Source organism: Babylonia areolata, chromosome 22 (assembly GCF_041734735.1).
Source record: "Babylonia areolata isolate BAREFJ2019XMU chromosome 22, ASM4173473v1, whole genome shotgun sequence".
In the NCBI taxonomy this organism is placed as follows: domain Eukaryota; kingdom Metazoa; phylum Mollusca; class Gastropoda; order Neogastropoda; family Buccinidae; genus Babylonia; species Babylonia areolata.
This window is the reverse complement of record NC_134897.1, coordinates 12,519,685-12,537,714: the sequence shown is the minus strand read 5'-3', so window position 1 is coordinate 12,537,714 and position 18,030 is coordinate 12,519,685. Positions and strand designations below refer to the sequence as shown.

Sequence of the window (18,030 nt, the reverse complement as noted above, 5' to 3'; positions counted from 1 at the left end):
ACAATTAATGATTTAGTGAATGTGCGTCTGTGTATGTTTTGTTTTTTCATACGACAGTTGCAGACACGGACATAAATTTATTGGTTCGTGGTTGCAGACGACTCCAGCACATTAAACTACGTCTCATCTTAACGAGATTTAACATATTGCAAGTTTAATACTAAATAGTCATTGTATCTTTTATTTGCATAAAAGATCAAAGGTTGTATCGAAATATATTATTTTGAAAAATATAAACTAAAAGTTTCAAAATAAATTTTCTCGTGGTTTCTCGCCGAAGTTTGACGTCTAAACAATCGGCCATTGGTGAGCTGTCGGGTTGTTGTTCGGTTGAGGGGGAGTTAATAACAGGATTCAGCTTGGGTTTGTCGGCAGAAAAATTTTAAGAATGTCGGGGGTATACAAACGGTCGAATGTACAACGTCGACAAGTCACTTCAACCATGGGAGCTGATGGTGGAGTTGAGGACAGAGACGAAAAGCCCAAAGGCGAGGAAGAGGAAACGGACCATGACTCCAAAGAGACAAGGCTGACTCTCATGGAAGAAGTTCTTCTGCTTGGTTTAAAAGACAGAGAGGTGCTTTTGAATTATTCGTAGATCTACTTAACATTTGTTTGGCGATCGGAAGTGTAGTTAAAATCAGTCTGCCTTGTTAAACAGTCAGTGTCATGTGTGCTATTGTGAAATGTGTGTTTGTGGGTGGTGACACTGAGCAGTGTCAGGCTCAATATGTCACATTGTGTGTGTTGTGGTTGGTGACACTGAGCAGTGTCGGTCTCAGTATGTGTCACATTGTCTGTGTGTGACAAAATGTGTGTGCATGTTAACAGTATGTGTGAGAGAGAGAAATCAGAAAAAGCAGTTGGAGCATGGACTGGACATGAGAAAACCAACAACAAAAGGAAGGATCCGCCTAGGCGTCTACAACTGATGAATTCCACAGGAAGTTCTAGTTTCACTTTTTTTTTATGAATGATTGGTGCAAACTGAAACTTCTTAAGAATTTTGGCATGACCATTCCTGGAAATAAACAGCTTTGCCCCTTAATGCAGCACATACCTGTTTCAGTATACATTATCAGCTTATAGTTGTTATTTACATGTATATTAAGCCGACAAGTACAATGCATTTCACTCATTTTTGGTAGATCAGTTAAACCCACACCTCATCCCCAAGACCCTACCAGATACTACCTCCCCTCTCTCCCCACACAATCATACACACCAATCTAAAATTAGGTAATTTATATATTTCATATATATATATATATCTATTCCAAACCTCCCACATTCACGATTTCTATTATCCATGAAAGTTTCAATATGATAAGAGAGGGAATGCAAATGGTAGTATGTATATATTAACTATATATACTAATCTCCCATCTTCACAGTTTTTATCTACCATGATGAAAGCTTCAGTATGATTAGAATGATTTAGAGAGGGAATGCAAATGAGAGGTTATCTTAGTACACTGATTAGGCGAAGACATTCATGAAGATTCTAATCAAATCATATATTACACATACTTAACCGTGACCCAATAAGGCTCCAGCAGGGGTCTGACATTCCTGTCCTGTTCAAACTACTATCCGCCTATGCAGAGAAAACAAAAGTAACTACAAATCAAAAAGTTAACAACCCAGCTGACTGCAAATGGGCCATTTCAGGGCTGGTTCTTGATGATTGATTAATGATTAAAATGAAAACTAGTGTTCACATTTATTGTGACATGAATTACAATAACACTCATATGGAAGAGGAAAAATCTCAGTTCAGACAAAAAATAAAGAATGTGTATCACAAACCTTAATTATGCTGCTTCATAAACTGTTAAAGCAACCTGACATATTCTTTTCATATAGACACAGACATGTTTGTATCACATGTGCGTGCGCTTACACACACACACACACACACACACACACACACACAAAACACACACACTCTTTGATGATAGATCTACATTATTGTCATTCATTTAGTAAATTATTATTTATACCTCAGCAGAACTTGCATAATAAAAAATGAATATCATTAGGGAGTATATGGGAAATGTAGATTTAATAAGCAGTGCAAAGTGAACTTAAAGTTAAATGGTATTTTTCAAGGTGCCCTGCAAAGGATAATAGATCATTATACATACATCGTACAGCTGTATAACATTCTATTCTGCAACTTTACATAGTGACAATGATTGGCCTTTGGTTTTCCCTTTTCAAACTCTTCTATATTACCAGGAACAAAATTACTTATTGTTGAATAGAGCTTGACTCTTTATTTCATTCTATGTTGGATATCTCTTCCAACCTTTGCAGCTAAAGCTCTTGCTTGTCCTGTAACTTGTAGTGTAAGTGGCAGCTCTCTGGTCTTTAACTCAAGTTGTTTCCTTAGTTACAGTTGTGACCATTTGGATTGCCAAGCATGTACTATGTACTGATTATTTTTAGTTATGGTATATATTTTGGTTTCAGTTTTGGGGAGTGTTAGTGCTTAGGACAGTAGTCATATTTATTGGAATGGAATTGTGAAAAATGTGCATGAGATTTTTCTCTCTTTGCATGAGGTTTTTCTCTCTGTTCCTTTGATTACAGTCAAGTATGATAACTTCAAGTTTACTCCAGGATTGGAACAAACACTTTGAATTTGTAGTAAAGAATGTCTGAAATCTGTATGTGTTTCACGACTGAACAGGCAAAAGAGAGTAAATCTGTAACCTCAACAATAGAACTCAGAATCAGATATCACCACAGTTTAGTCTTTCTGTATGTGCTGACAGTTTTAACACATATATCAAACAAAAGTATTGTCTTTTTTTCAAGTTTTGTATAAATGATCATGGCTAGAAAGTCAGCAAGTGTTAAACAAATTCGGAAACTGTTATGAAATGTGATGATTATAGTCCCATAGGGCACAGTAAATAGTTGAAGGTGTGCATGGTGATGTTGATCCTGACAGTTTCAGTTTCAGTAGCTCAAGGAGGTGTCACTGCGTTAGGACAAATCCATATACGCTACACATCTGCCAAGCAGATGCCTGACCAGCAGTGTAACCCAACGCGCTTAGTCGGGCCTTGAGAAAAAAAAAGTGAATAAATAATAGATAAATACATTTTTTTTAAAGAAAAAAGAAAGTGAATAAATAATAGATAAATACTTTTTTTTTTTTTTTAAAGGTGAATAAATAATAGATAGATGCATAAAAAAAATTTTTAAACCCTACTACCACTACTACTAATATTTATGAGGCGCAAAAACATGAAGTCAACTATAAGCGTACATAAATAAGTAAATGAATAAATAAATAAATAATAATTATAATTTTAAAAAAGGTAGTAATGATAATAAATAAATAAATAAATAAGACAACAATGATGATAAATAAGCAAATAAACGTAAAACATGGAGACACACATTCACACATACACCGACATATGCATAACAGATATGCACCAAACATGCAGTTTCACAGATATGAAAGCACAGTCAAATACACATAAACGTACATGAGCCCCAACACACTCACATACACACACACACACACACACATTACCCTGCACCTCCTCTACCCCCCTCCTCCACACACTTCTTGGCTACGTATCACAGCTTCCACAGCACACACACACACACACACACACAGATGAACACTTACTTGTATAAGCACACACACATACACCCATATCCCCCACCCCCAACACCACACACATATATACAAAGATATATATATACACACCCAAACATTCCAATATCCTGTTGCTCCCATAGTGTAGGCATGCATACGCTCACATACCTCATCTTCTACCCCCCCACCCCCCGCATCCCTACTCCCCCCCTCACACACACATACGCACATGCACAGAACTCTCCTGACGCTTGTGTACACTTACACCCTCGCGCATGCACAAACGCACTCAAACACAGACCCACACATACACACACACATGCACAGAGGCTGTCACTGATTGGCCGCAAGAGGGATGAGAAAAGATCTCTGATGCCAAGAACATGGCGTCTAGTGTGTTGTGACAATGATCCTGACAATGATACTGAAAGTATCACAGGTTAGGCATTATGTCTGATAGTTCAAACTGGGGTGGGGGGGGGGAATGCTGCAGAATTAAAACCGAAGCTCCAAGGCAGGGAACATTGCATAGTCTACAGTCCTTGTAGTATTGAAAGGGTTTATGAATCTAGAATTAAACTTGTTGCACATGCATCACAGTTCTTTATGCTTTCAAAAAAATGTCACTTGCTCTCTTCATAATTGTTTTTTTATTCTGATTTGCTTTTCCATTCTTCCCCATATCACATTAGTTTTCTTTCTCTGCCTCATTATTTCTCATGATATATTTCCATTCTCCACTTTTGTTTTTCTTCCTTTTCCTTTGTTCCTGACCTCATGTCTACAATAGTGTTGTGTCCTTTCAGGGCTACACATCCTTTTGGAACGACTGTATATCCTCAGGACTGCGGGGTTGCATCCTGATCGAGCTTGCCCTGCGAGGTCGCATCGAGCTGGAGAAGGGAGGAATGAGGCGGCGCAGCCTTTCCAACCGCAAAGTTCTTTGCAAGTCTGATCAGCCCACAGGGGATGTGTTGCTGGACGAAGCCCTCAAACACATCAAGGAAACTCAGCCTCCTGAAACGGTGCAGAGCTGGATAGAGTACCTCAGTGGTGAGTCGGGCAGTATTTTGTGTGTGTGTATTGACAAAGTTCTGTATAACTTGTATACAATGTGTGAGCGCACTCGCACACACATTAGGCAATGCTCATACTTGACTTCTTTCAGAGTTCACGGGTTCAAACATTAAAACGCTCTTTTTAGTCTGACAGTATCTGTGGTAAAACACCTTGAAACCTTGAGAAAAATGGCCATTTTGGGTCATGAATCAGCAGCTGTTTTTTAAATGATCATTCTGATTTTTTTTTTTTTTTTTTTAACCCAGGAAACTACTTCAAGGGAAGTAATCAGGAAATGCAACCATGGAAACTGTCAAGTGAGAACTAGGAGGAATATGAATCATTAGCGTGGGCATTTGATGATGATGTGTGCATTTTGTGTCATTAGTGTTATTGCCTTGTCTGCAGGTTCCACTTCTGTTTCAAGGGTAAGGTTCTTTACAGTTGGTTTGGCCTCCAACTTGTTTTGGATGCTGAATGTGTGTCAAGTTATGGATGACTGATCAGTGCACAGTGTGAACAAAGCTGTTACATTTGACTGTTTTTTCTTTCTTTTCTTTTTTTCTTTTTTTTTTTATATACCACATACCCTTTGGTGAAATGTTTTGCATTGAAGTATTGTGATGTTAGATTCATCAAAAATAATCATACTTTAATTTCTGTCAGATGAAATCAATATAGTACACTCCTATGAATAAGTTTTATTATGTACCATAATTTACAGGCTAAAAGGCGATACGTTTTTATTAAAACATTTTTCTCTCATTTGTTTGGACAGTCAGTCTCAGCAGTCTTGATCCTGGTATTGGTCCTGGCATTCATGAATGCCTGTTTGAAGTTTGACTGGGTTATCAACCTTATCAGTAGCCAGGTCATCTGCAGTATGACTCACCAAAGCTGTCTGGTGTTTCCTGTACAGTCCTTGCCACTTTATGGCAATTTTGTCACAATAACATTTTGCTTTCTTTTTGACTGGTTGAAAGAACTGACTGGTATTCAGCCCTGAAATGGCATCTTTGCGTTTGGCTGGGCTATGAGCAATATGATTTGTGCTCATATGATTTGATTTGAAGTTCCTGTCTTGTTTTGATGATAATTTTGGCCATAGCTATATGATACAAGCACACTGCTGAATGTCCATGTTTCAAAGTCATGGACATGGAGCAACATGAAGTGATTAGATGTGCTGTGTTTGCAGGAGAGAGTTTTATATTTACTTTGAATAACATGCAGTGATAAGCTGTGCTGTGTGTGCAGGAGAGAAATGGAGCAACATAAAATGATATGTGCTATGTGTGCTGGAGAGATGTGGAACAACATGAACTGAAGTGATTAGATGTGCTATGTGTGCAGGAGAGATATGGAACAACATGAAGTAATTGGATGTGCTATGTGTGCAGGAGAGATGTGGATTGGGCGATACATTATGTGATGTACTGTTGACAGAAGAGATATGGGACAACATGAACTGACTTGACATGATGTGTTTTCAGGAGACTTGTGGAATGGGTTATATACAAGATGATGTGATGTGCTGTTGACAGGAGAAAAATGGAACAAAATGGAGTGACGTGATACGTGTTGACAGGAGAGATGTGGAACAGCAGAAGTGATTTGATGTAATGTGTGTTCAAGAGAGATGTGGATTGGGCGATAAACAACATGATGTGATGTGCTGTTGACAGGAGAGACCTGGAACCCCCTCAAGCTGCGCTACCAGCTGCGCAATGTGCGTGAACGTCTGGCCAAGAACCTGGTGGAAAAAGGACTGTGCACCACAGAGAAACAGAACTTCCTCCTCTTCGACATGACCACGCACCCCCTCACCGACTGTGTCTTCAAACAGAAGCTGATCAAGCGCGTGCAGGAGTCAGTGCTTTCCCGCTGGACCAACGACGCGCACCGCATGGACAAACGCGTGCTGTCACTCATCTACCTGGCCCACTCCTCAGACGTGCTGGAGAATGCCTTTGCCCCGCTGTCGGATGATGACTATGAGGTAGCCATGAAACGTGTGCGGGATCTGCTGGACCTTGATCTGGACACGGAGAGTATGAAGGAGGGCACCGTGCCCATGATGTGGGCCGTTTTCTCCGCCATGACCAAGTGACCTCTGACCTGTGACCTCACCACAGTCATGACCAAGAGACCTGTGAGCTGTGGTGATGCTTCTGTCATCGCTATCATCTCTCTCTCTCTCTCATTCTCCCAGGGACTGTCAAGTGCCTGTGCCTTTCTGGCACCGGTCTGTCTTCAGGGCACCTGTCATCTGCTGGGCTTGAGAAAGCCGAGGTGTTGTGCACTGTGGTTGGGCAGTGCAGAGGACCTCTCGTTTTATGGCCTTGGAACTTCTTGGAAAGCTGTCTACATTGGATTTGGTGTAATCATTGGTTAATATTTTGAGAGTGAAAGTGATAAGAGGCGTCATCCCGATTCGCCTACTCCCATTTCACCTGTTCCTGTTTCGCCTATCACCAGTGATCCATATTCACCTATTCTCTGTACATAATCTACTCAGTTGCTTTGTATGCGTGAGTTTGTGTGTGTAAAAAAAAAAAAAAAAATTTTATTAAAAAGCTCACTTTCTTCATTGCTGGCCTGGTCTCTCGTGTTGACAGTTTGGTCTCTGTATCAGTAATTTTGATACAGGAAAATGTGTCTGCATGTCTTTGGACAATGACAAAACATTGTCTTAAATGGAACTATATTAGCTCAGGAGTCATTGTTGTGAAAGCACTCATAATATTTCTGTCTCAAGACCCGTAGAGAATTACAAGTGTTCGTACGAGCTGATAGTGGTATCTGCGCACAAACATTTGTGAATGTGTATGTTTCAGTGAGAGAGAGAGAGAGCGTCTGAGTAGGCTAAACAGGACTGGCAGGTAGGTGAAATGTGACAAGGTGACACTCTCAAGAGGCCATTAAGGATAGCAGCACAGTCAGAGCAGGTGAAAGGGGAATGGGCGAATCGGACCTGCACCTGGTCAGATGTATACATGCATCTGTTCCATATAACATGCCTGTGGTTTATGTGCTGGGATTGTGTATCACTCTGAACACATGGAAGTGTATGGATGTGAGAGTGGGAGATGTAAATCTTGTAAGTATGATTTTATTTCAGGTGACCCTTTTAGACACTATGAACTGTATTTTCTTTCATGGGGTTTTGGGATAAATAAGTGCACTGTAGATTTGGTTGTCTGTAAATGCCCTGTTTGAGCGTTACCAACTTTTAACCTAACTCCGTCCTTGCAGCAAGTTGCAGCAGGAAACATGTCTGTAGCTGTTTTGTAAGGCACATTTAACTAAGAGGTAGTTTCCTGTAATTGTGTTGCTGTATTATATATTTTTAACAACACTACATCCTTATCCTTGATTAGTCTGTGATCCTTTATTAGTCTGTGTTGTTTTTTTCTTGGAGATGATCTTTATTTCTTTTAACTCACTCCATGCCATGAGTTTTTGCCCTTGCAAATCCCAGAAAACCCAGGGTTTGTATAGGATGGGAAAAAAATTCTCAAAAAAACAAACACCCACACAATTGACATTTAGTAAGTGTATTCAGTGAATGTTGTTCCATATTTGTGCAAAAAATTAAATTATTTACTTACCATCTTATTGTTGATCACAGTATCCTTTTTTTTTTGTTGTATTTTGTAGCATTTTTGCACCCATCAGAAAGGTATACCAAGTGTCCTTGAACAGCTTACAAATGTTCCACATCACATCCTAACACTATTTGAGGAACTGAAGACCTAGTATAGTACATGCAATGAAGTATGAACAGATGGTGGAGAAAGTTGAAATTCATGCACACACACACACAAATACTGTCTCTACATAAAAAAGGAGTTCACTGTACACAAAAACCTGATGTATTATCACTGTCAATAGTCTTGTCTGGAGTGAAAAAGCTCATGGCAGGTTATGTTGAGTCCTGGGCACAACTTCACACACAGTGGAACTCCACATTTTGGACACCAGTTGGCAGTTTGGTGTCTTAGTGTGTTGTGGCACTTGAACAGGTCTTCACAGACCTTGCACTTGCAGTAGCTGGTCAATCATATCCACTCCAGCCATGTTGGTGATGTAGTCTTGTACTGCAGCTGGCTTCTGTCTTTCAGGACGGTGTCGTGTTGTCACACTGACCATGATAGCTGGCAGCATGACTGTTCTCAGCACGTGAACTGGCTTTTTGTCCTGCCACTTCAGCACAGCAACATGACCTGCAACCATACACACACACAAATGATCATGCAGGTCTGACTTTTTCTTCTTATTGTTGTTTAAATTATTTGTTTGCTTATTCCCATGTTTATTCTAAATATTTATGTGAATGGAAGCATAATGTAAGTTTTTTACATGTAGTCACAGAAAACCACCTTAGATTTTGTTTTGTTTTTTTACAATATTACAGACAATAATGACAGTATCATCAGTATTAGGACTATTACTGTCATTTCTGTAGCACCTTGTTCTACAAATAAACTCCATGTTATTGTAAAACAAAAAATAAGTAAATATATGCATGCAATCACACACACACACACACACAGTTGTATACCTGAGCATGTGACATTGTTTTCTTTCACACACACACACACACACACACACACACACACACACATATATATATATATATATATGTATATAATACATACACACTCACCATTTTCAGTCCAATCACTGGTAAAAACACCAGCAAAGTCATCCGTTTCCTCAGTGATTTCATTGTCAGTGTCGGTCAGCTGGCACATGGTCAGGACTCACTTTCCTCTCCACTGTAAACACCCTCTTCAGCGGCCAAATCTATTTCTAGTTCATCAGGATATGGTTCAAAATCACTGTCCGACGAATCAACATTATCTCCTTCAACATCGGAGCCTTCAGTGTGGATCATTTCCAAAGTAGCTTCAACGCTGTGTTGTGTTTGACCTCTCCTACCGTGTCGAACACTTCGACACGATGCCATCTTGTCAAACAGCCTGCAGAGCTGACCGAGGGTATGCTTCGTTGTCGTCTGCTAACGAGCGTGTCATTACGCACACGCAGTGTGTGTGAATGAAAAGTTAGCCGGAGATAACTTAATAATCAGTTCTGCTTTTGAGTTTCGTATCCGATACGTCACTCCAACAGCGCGACTTTTTAAAATCCAAATCAGCATATGCAGACATTGCCATCCAATGCTTTGTTCGATGACATCCGCATATGCGGACAATGGCAGCGAGTGAGTTAATGAAAAAGTTCAAGCATGTGTATGCTTAACTCTTCATAAAGCAGGATGGCGTTGAAAGAATTTTTTTCATTTTCTGGTGTTTGAAAATTTGTGTTTTACCTGATTCTGTGAGGCGTGTAGTCATGTTAGAGCCTCACATGGAAACATCATTTTTACCTGGACCTGGTTCATGTTGTATGCAGAAGAAACAAACCCAAACAAAAGAAGTGATGCTGAAATAATTTTATGTTTCTACTTTCTAGACCGTGCTGTTTGATTACAACCCCCTTTGACATAGTGTTTTCTTTTCCCAGGGGAAAGGGAAGCACTGATTGTCTCATGTAGGAATAATTTCAGATTTATTTACTTTTTACTTCTGACTTTGATTGATCCATTTTACTTCCTTAATTAACGTAGAATATCAAAGTATACTTTCTGCTTTGCAAATGGAGTTGCTCCTTTATTCCTTACAAACTTTGTTGTTCTGGTTGCTTATGGCTTCCTGCCTTTGGTAAAATGTTTCGATATTGTGCTTAAAATTAGATGCTGCACATTTCACTGCCTTGTTGCAGTACCATTTTGCTACCATCAAACTGTCACCTTACCATTTAGCAACAAAGTGATCTCATTTTATCATTGTCCTTGGAGGAAACGTTTCCTGCCAGGTAATTGAATCAGTGGCTCTTACCTCAGCAGTGAAGAAGAATTTTTTTTCAGCTTTGAATTCTGTGTCACTTAAGGTCTGAGCATTGGATTGCTGTTTGTCTCTTGCATGTTTTGGTTTGGTTCGGTGGTGTGTGTTTTTTTGTGCTTTTTTTATGTACAGGAATATGGGGGACATCAGACTTCGGAGCATGTTTTTATATCCACATCATTGACCGCAGAGAAATTCAAACAAAAAAATGACCCATCTTGGGAAAAGATGAAAACCACTTGACGTTTCCTATGTCTTCCACCTGACAGACTTTCGAAGCTTTGCTGTGCTTTAAACAAGGCAGGCAGTTCTTTCCAGAGGGGTGTGTAAGTTGATTCTAGACAGAAAGATGATATCGGAAAAGGGCTTAGTGCAGTTGTGAAATGCTTTTGTATTTTTGTTTGAGAGCTATAGCAGAACAGTTTGTCACACAACCAGTTTCAGAATATGTTCAGATCAAGATGTGACCTAACCAAGTCATCTTGTCTTTCTGATCTGTCCAGTGAAATTGTACATTTGGTTTAGTATGACTTGCTTTCTGAGGCACACCAGTTCTACACCTTGGCAGTGAAATTCCTCTCCATTTGCTCAGAAAAAGGGAGGTGCTGCCTTGATTGTGAGAACTTGAGAAATACTGTAAATGTATGCATCATTTTTTATATGTATTTTTTGTCCTGATAAACCAGTCCCAATTAATTATACAGTGTCTCAGATACCTCGGTCCTTATTTGGTTTCAAGAAAATAAAAGCCCAGGAAAAACGAGAGTGAATTTTCCCCAGTAAACTGTCAGTCTCCATACTCACCCCTCATCCCTTGTGTAGAAATGGCAAGATAGGATGTTTGTGTTTATAAGGAAGACATGTACCTTGTGGGATGATCACTACTGATACTGGATTTGAACGCTGTTTGTTGCAAAAGATGATCTGTGCATTTAACTATTTTTATGGTTATATTGGAGTATTTTGGCGTCCATGAATGATTGGAAAGTAATAGATTCAGGGGAATGATGGGGAGGTAGGGACAACTTATCATTCTCTGCTGAATGTTGCAGTTTCAAGAAAAAAAGAAAACCCAATGGAAACAGGAAAACAACAAATCTTTAGAATCTCTACCATTGATTCCCACCTGCTGTGACTTCTATCTCAGTCCTCTGAGCCGGTTCAAATTGAGAAGGGACAGTGGAAAGATGCGGTTGAGGAACAAGACAGAAGTTAAAGAAACATGCAAAGAAAGATTCGCTTCTCTCAGGGATTTGCTGAAATGAAGTCTTGTACTATGATGTAGAATGTAGTTCCTGAGGACTTTGAAGAGATCTTGCTCTTTGCAGGTTTGACATGAATAAATGGGCTGTAACCACTTATTTTTGTTATCCTTCAAGGCCTAATGTGTGTGCTCATTTGTGTGTGTGTTGTGTGCTTGTTTCGTGGAAAAAGAGTGTTGCATGTGGGTGCACACATTTACAAAGGATCCTGGAGAGGTCATGCTGAAAACCCTATTCTTTCTTAAACATTTTGCTAAGCTGCTTGAGTTGATTCTATGTCAGGATGTGTGGTATCTAAGCATGTTGTGTACTTTTGTTTTATGATATGATGCTTAAAGGAACCGGGGTGGAGATCATGACACACGCTTAGAAATAAAAACCTTTCGTTTCAGGCAGTGTAGAACGTTTGGCAAAAATAGGTTGGTTGCCATCCATCCAGTCAGAGCAAGGGTAACTGACTTCGAGTGCCATCTGTGTTTTGTGGAAAGGCAGATGAGTGTTCCTGGACAAAATAAACATTATTCGCTTTAATTTTCTGAACTGTGAAAGTAGATATTGATACTACTGATCTACTTGCTTGTCTTTTGTTGCAAGTGGACTTCAGCAACATGTTGAAGCTTGAATGTTCGTTTTTTCAATGGTGTATATGTATGAGGTGTTCCCACTGTATTCACATTAATCACACACAGACGCATAAGAAATGAATGCGCAAAGCCTTTGCTGAGTTTAATGAGGTTCCACTGTCAAAACAAATGATGGGAAAGGACTGTTTGGAGATGTGTATGTGAAAACAGCATAAAATTAACACACTCGATACTGAGAAAGAGCACAGCAAATAGTGGAGTTTCTATGAGCTTCCTGGCTGTGCCATGAACATTGCAACGCACTGCTGTATGTTGTCATCATGACCACACATTTATTTCTTTGTGTTCAACAAGATGGGTTTGTTTGTTTTTTTCCATACACATGCATATGTTTCAGTGAAGTTTAAAAAGGTTCATACCTGACAATTGCAGCAAGTGAATGGTATGACCTGCCACGTTTTGTTCCCCTACACAATATTCCATTTCCGATTTATTTTTGGAATTTATTTGTCAGATTGTTTGGTTTGAATAAACAATACAATGGGGGTGGGGTGGCATGGGGAAGTGGAGGGAAGTAATTGATATGCTGAAAATGATTATTCAGTTTTAAGATGTGTTTAATATTTTAGCTACATGTATAGTTACACGTCCATATCAGTGTAGAAAGATCAGTGCAAAGAACTGCTATCTGCTTTGAGAGTAGTCTGCCCTTAGCCACATTTTTTTCACTGTCCTTTGTATCCCATTTTGTATGGTTATTTCATTGCACATGTAATCCCTTAGCTAAAGCACTTCTGTTTTGAATACATAAATATTTTAGGCTCATGTGTAAACAGTAGTGTGGCTGCCTTTGTGTTGTCATAGTTGGGTGGGTTTTTTTCTTGTCCAGTGGCCCTTTGTGATCAGCTGGGCTATAAGCAACATTATTTGATTTGAATTTGACCTGTCCTTTGGCCTTTTGTGAATTTTGCTATAACATAAATGAAGCCCAGAATGCAAGTTTTGTGTGACAGTAATGAATAGTAACGTGTCTAACTGTTGAAAGCCAATATTTGCCTTGGTCAGTTTTTGTGACCAAGTGACTGCAAGCCATTCTGTTCCTGAAGGGAACAGTGCTTAACAGGGGTCTGGTAATTGGGGCACTGTGCTTCCAGCGCTGTGGTCAGTTTAGAGTAAAGCTAAGCTACTGGTCTGTCGTAGCCTATTTAATTACACATACTTAACCGTGTCCCAACTAGTGCAGACTCCGGCAGGGGTCCCTATTATGAGCAGCTAGTAGTACATCAGAGCTTTCCTGTGAGGGCCTGTAGGCCATGTTCAGTCACCAGGATGTGGATTGTTGATTTGTTCTCTTATCCAGTCATGGGCTGGGATGCTGAAGCAATGCTTGTAGCTCTAGTTTGCTTGTTGTCAGTAATGTTTCTATGTATATAGAATTTGACTTGAGTTGGGATCATTCGGAACTATATAAGCAAAGTAAGTGCTGCAAAAATTGCTCATGCTAGAGAGTGGAATTTTCTCAAGCACTGTCAGTAACAACCACACTTGTCTTCCAGCTGTCTCTATGGAGACACGATTTGTCTAACTCTGGAAGCAGAGGATTGGTCCATGAGAGGTGCCACCCTGTCTGCCAATGGCCCCCTTCATCTTTCATAGCAAGAAATGTCTCCTGCAGCAGGAAACAGTCCATAAAATACTGTCTTTAATCCAACCAGTGTGCTTTGCCGCAGAGGTCGGTTTTGTTTTTTTGATTCAATGTGGAGGGTGCATTTCCATCCATTGCTGGGGCAATCCATTTCCTCTCCTGTTGCTTTGTTTCTGGTTTATTCTGTTTTTTCGTCAGCCTGGCTTGTCCATTCACCTGGTTTATACATCTAGAAATCTTGAATATTTTTCACCTCATTTCAGGACCTTTGTTTTGTTCACCTGGTTTTACTAAATAATTTTTGTAATGAGAGCGGTCAACGTTGGGTTTATGTGCATGAATATGATGTGCCTAATTGTTGGCCCAAACTTTCTTTGGAGAATGGCCCAAACCTCCAATTTCCCCCTTCTGTCTTATCTTGCTGATGTGTTGGCATTATACTTGTGGGGTTAGGAAAGAAAAGTTTTGTTTTTAAAATTGTATTTCTGATGTGCACACATTTTACTTGCAAAGAACGAAGAAATGTTGAGTTGTGCAGATTATGTCTTGAAAACCCCAACTTGTTGGGGCCAGATTCCTTTTTGGGGGTGGCACAAACAAATCTTCCAGTTTGGAGATAGGCTGGTGCCCCCCTTTTTCAGAAATTTTCCTGGTCAGCTGTATAATAAATACTGGAGAAACTTAACTGTTTGTTCTCGAATTTTCTTCTCCATTATACACACACAATTACCACAAATGAATCCATCACCCAACTTTAAATTTTCTTTCTTCATAACAGTGTTTTTCTTTACATTACAAAACTGTATTGAAGATGCTTAATTTCACCTTTTCTTTCAATCTGTGTGAAAATGTTTCTCCAATCTTGAAATTGTAAGACAAAAGAAAGGGCAGAGTATTTCCCAAATTGTGGAAACTCCCCATTTGATCCGATGTAGATATCAATGGCCTGTTTCATTTGGTTCAGCCCGCTCCTCAATTCAGAAACAAACCTTCAAATTGGAGGAGTGGGCTTAGGATGTCTGTAAAGTACCATGTACACTGCTTTACTGCTGGGCCAGAAACTGCATGTTTGGACATGCATAAAGCCCCATGAAGAGGAATGCTAAACTGAAGCTGGCTGCATGTGAGCTATCTCAGCAGCTCCAACAGTGCTTCAGCTTAGTACTGCTTACATTTCTCATGCAAGCCAGCCCTACTTTACCCTGACTCCTCTTGAGGCTTTTGGCATGCCCAAGCATGAAGTTTTTGGATTGATGTATTGTACATGGCAGCTAAAAACACATCACATAATATTTTGTAAGATAAGTTGGTGCAGTGAATGAGATGTACAAAAAACCTTGGCTAGAACTGTGCTTGTGAACCATTTTCTTTATTGTCAACTATATATTAGTGTCATGTATTATACGAGGGCTAGGTCCTTGTTAATGAGGCATCATTCCAGATTCACTTTTGCCGAACTTGGGGTTTCTAATGTGTGGATTTTATTTTTCTTTATCCAAGCGGTTGCAATTAAAATAACAGAAATGGAAACAGCTTGTGATGTGATTGTGTCGTAAAGTCTCAGTGTTTGTAAGTGAATGTTCCAACAAAGAAACATACTTCATCTTCCTTCAATCAGTATTGCCAAGCCTACCGCACAGGGCCATGTTCAAGGCCCAAAATGTTCTGGCATTAAACAGAGAGAGGTAAAGAAAAAAGACTTAAAAGTTTTGAGTGCCAGAAACTAGAAAATATAGAAAGGTTGGAAACAAGTAGTCACACAAGACAGAAAAAAGGAGCAGGAAACAAAGATTTTGTCCACAGAATTTACAGAATCTGGACAAAGGCAACCAGTGAAAAACCACATTGCAAGATCAACTTTTTTTTTTCAGACAGATTACTTTATTGTTCTCATAAAGATACAAGGAAAATCGGCATGTGGGTGACAAGACAGCATGAGATTGTCCAATTTTAACGTTTTACATTCACAGAACTGTAAATGTATTACACTTTCAAAAAGTTAAAAGTATGATACATAAAGCCACAAATCAGATCATTCTCTCACAAACTCTCCAACTTTCTCTTCATCCACCCCTTATCGTCCTCTGCCCTGCCCCTCACACCACCTGTTCCCCTCCTCTCTCTTTCAACCACCCCACCTACAGGCCCCATTCCTCACCATCTCATACAACTCACTCTTATTCCTCACAGCACTGACTGAAAATATTAAACAAATTTCATATAAAAGAAATTTCATCTAAATGAACAAAACCTTTAACACAGTTTAACATATGTTCTTGAATGATTAACTATAATTCTAATGCATGCACACACACCGGCACACACACACACACACACACACACACAATCAGTGTGTCTGTGATGAACAGAAAGCAGCCTGGCCCTGATATACAGCAGTCCCTCAGAAGACTCCCCCCTGAACTCACAAGCAGTCAGCACCTGGTGGAGTAGGTGGCTGGCATCCACACGGACCTTGTGCAGATTGCTGAGAGCAGTGCCCTGGAACAGTATGTCCAGTGACGTCAGAACCTCACCGATGATGAGACTGCCCTTCCGTTGGCCTTCTCCAGCCTCTCTGTTGGCCTTCTTGGTGATGCACTGGTAGCACAGCCGGATGAAGGTCAGGATGTTGTGGATAGTGGATCGGTAGAAGAGATGGAGGATCCTTGGGCTAACCTTAAACTGCCTGAGCTTCCTCAGGAAGAAGAGCCTCTGATTAGCTCTCCTGCAGACAGCATCGACGTTGGGGGACCAGTCAAATCCGCCATTGACCAGGGTGCCCAGGTACTTGTGATGATCGACTATCTCTCTGCGGGTTTGGCACTGATAACAATAGGGTCAACATTGGGTTTGGACCTTGACAACCAGCTCTTTCATTCTTTCATTGAATCTGCATATTCACGTCCACTTGAACTCTACCCAAACATGATCAGAAGAAGGGATGAGATTATGGATGGTGGCTGATGACACATTTCCTTGGGCCTCGACAAAGGAATATCAGATCAAAACTGTCACAAAGGTATTATTCTCATATGTCTATTTTCGTTTGTTTGTATTAGAGTAGGGGTGTGGGTAGATCGAAGTCTGGACAAAAGTGACGCTCATTTGTAATCAACAGATATTTGAAGCACAGACAACCACTGAGAGACCATATAACTTCTGAAAGGACATTCAAAAAACTTCCAGAGAATTCCAAAAATGCAGACCTTTATCAAACATTATACAACCACCACATGCTGCACAATTAATCACCTCTGATGTCATGTAAAAACAATGAAAAAGGCAAATGAGCAAACTACAGAAGAAGTTTATTGTCTTTAACTTTAAATCAGCCAAGAATTTCAAAAGAATTTGAAGGACTTTGGAAAGGAAAATACAGATGTGTTGACCATTTGGCAGAGAAGATGACAAAAAGAGAAGATATACATGCATACACAGGGTTAAACCAGAACTCTTTTCAAGCAATAGTTACTATCTAATTCTCCAAAGAGCTGGACATTCACAATAAAAAATAAGATCAACTATGTCTTTACATAATGGACATAATATGTATTATGTATGTAGTGCATGCATGCATGTATGTATGTATGTATACATATCAGTTTGATTCCTGAAAAAAGGTATTTTCTGTTAAAATTAATCAACTGAAATTACAAATTTTTGTTATCATTAAGAAGAGCTTTTTTTTTCACTGATGAAATATTAAGTGTGTGTGTATGTGTGTGTGTGTGTGTGTGTGAGAGTGATACCAGTAAAACCAGTACATTCTACGGGTGTCAACTGATGTGTGGGGGGAGGGGGAAGGGGGGGGGGGGTCTGTATGTTTTACATTTATTTGCTTATTTGTTTATTTATCATCATTGTTGTCTTTCCATTTTATTTTGTTTTATTTTATCTTATTTTCCCTTCTTTTTTTCTAAATCGTTTGTGTAATGATTTGTTTATCCAT

General features: G+C 39.6%; 1 protein-coding gene across 1 annotated transcript; it reads left to right on the top strand.

Annotated features, from left to right (window-relative positions):
* The first annotated feature begins 292 nt into the window (after nt 1-292).
* Nucleotides 293-15,611, top strand: LOC143297211 (Golgi phosphoprotein 3 homolog sauron-like). Its single transcript, XM_076609422.1, has 3 exons — nt 293-577; nt 4,429-4,675; nt 6,367-15,611. Exons 1-3 carry the CDS (start codon nt 389-391, stop codon nt 6,789-6,791), a joined length of 861 nt encoding a protein of 286 aa, XP_076465537.1. The 5' UTR covers nt 293-388; the 3' UTR covers nt 6,792-15,611.
* The last annotated feature ends 2,419 nt before the right edge of the window (nt 15,612-18,030 follow it).

Bases quoted from the DNA above. Each gene is read 5' to 3' on its own strand.
- LOC143297211 (XM_076609422.1), top strand. From the start codon at position 389: ATGTCGGGGGTATACAAACGGTCGAATGTACAACGTCGACAAGTCACT. The intron at 578-4,428 runs GTGCTTTTGAAT...GTGTCCTTTCAG, and splicing joins TTGGTTTAAAAGACAGAGAG to GGCTACACATCCTTTTGGAA. The intron at 4,676-6,366 runs GTGAGTCGGGCA...TGCTGTTGACAG, and splicing joins CTGGATAGAGTACCTCAGTG to GAGAGACCTGGAACCCCCTC.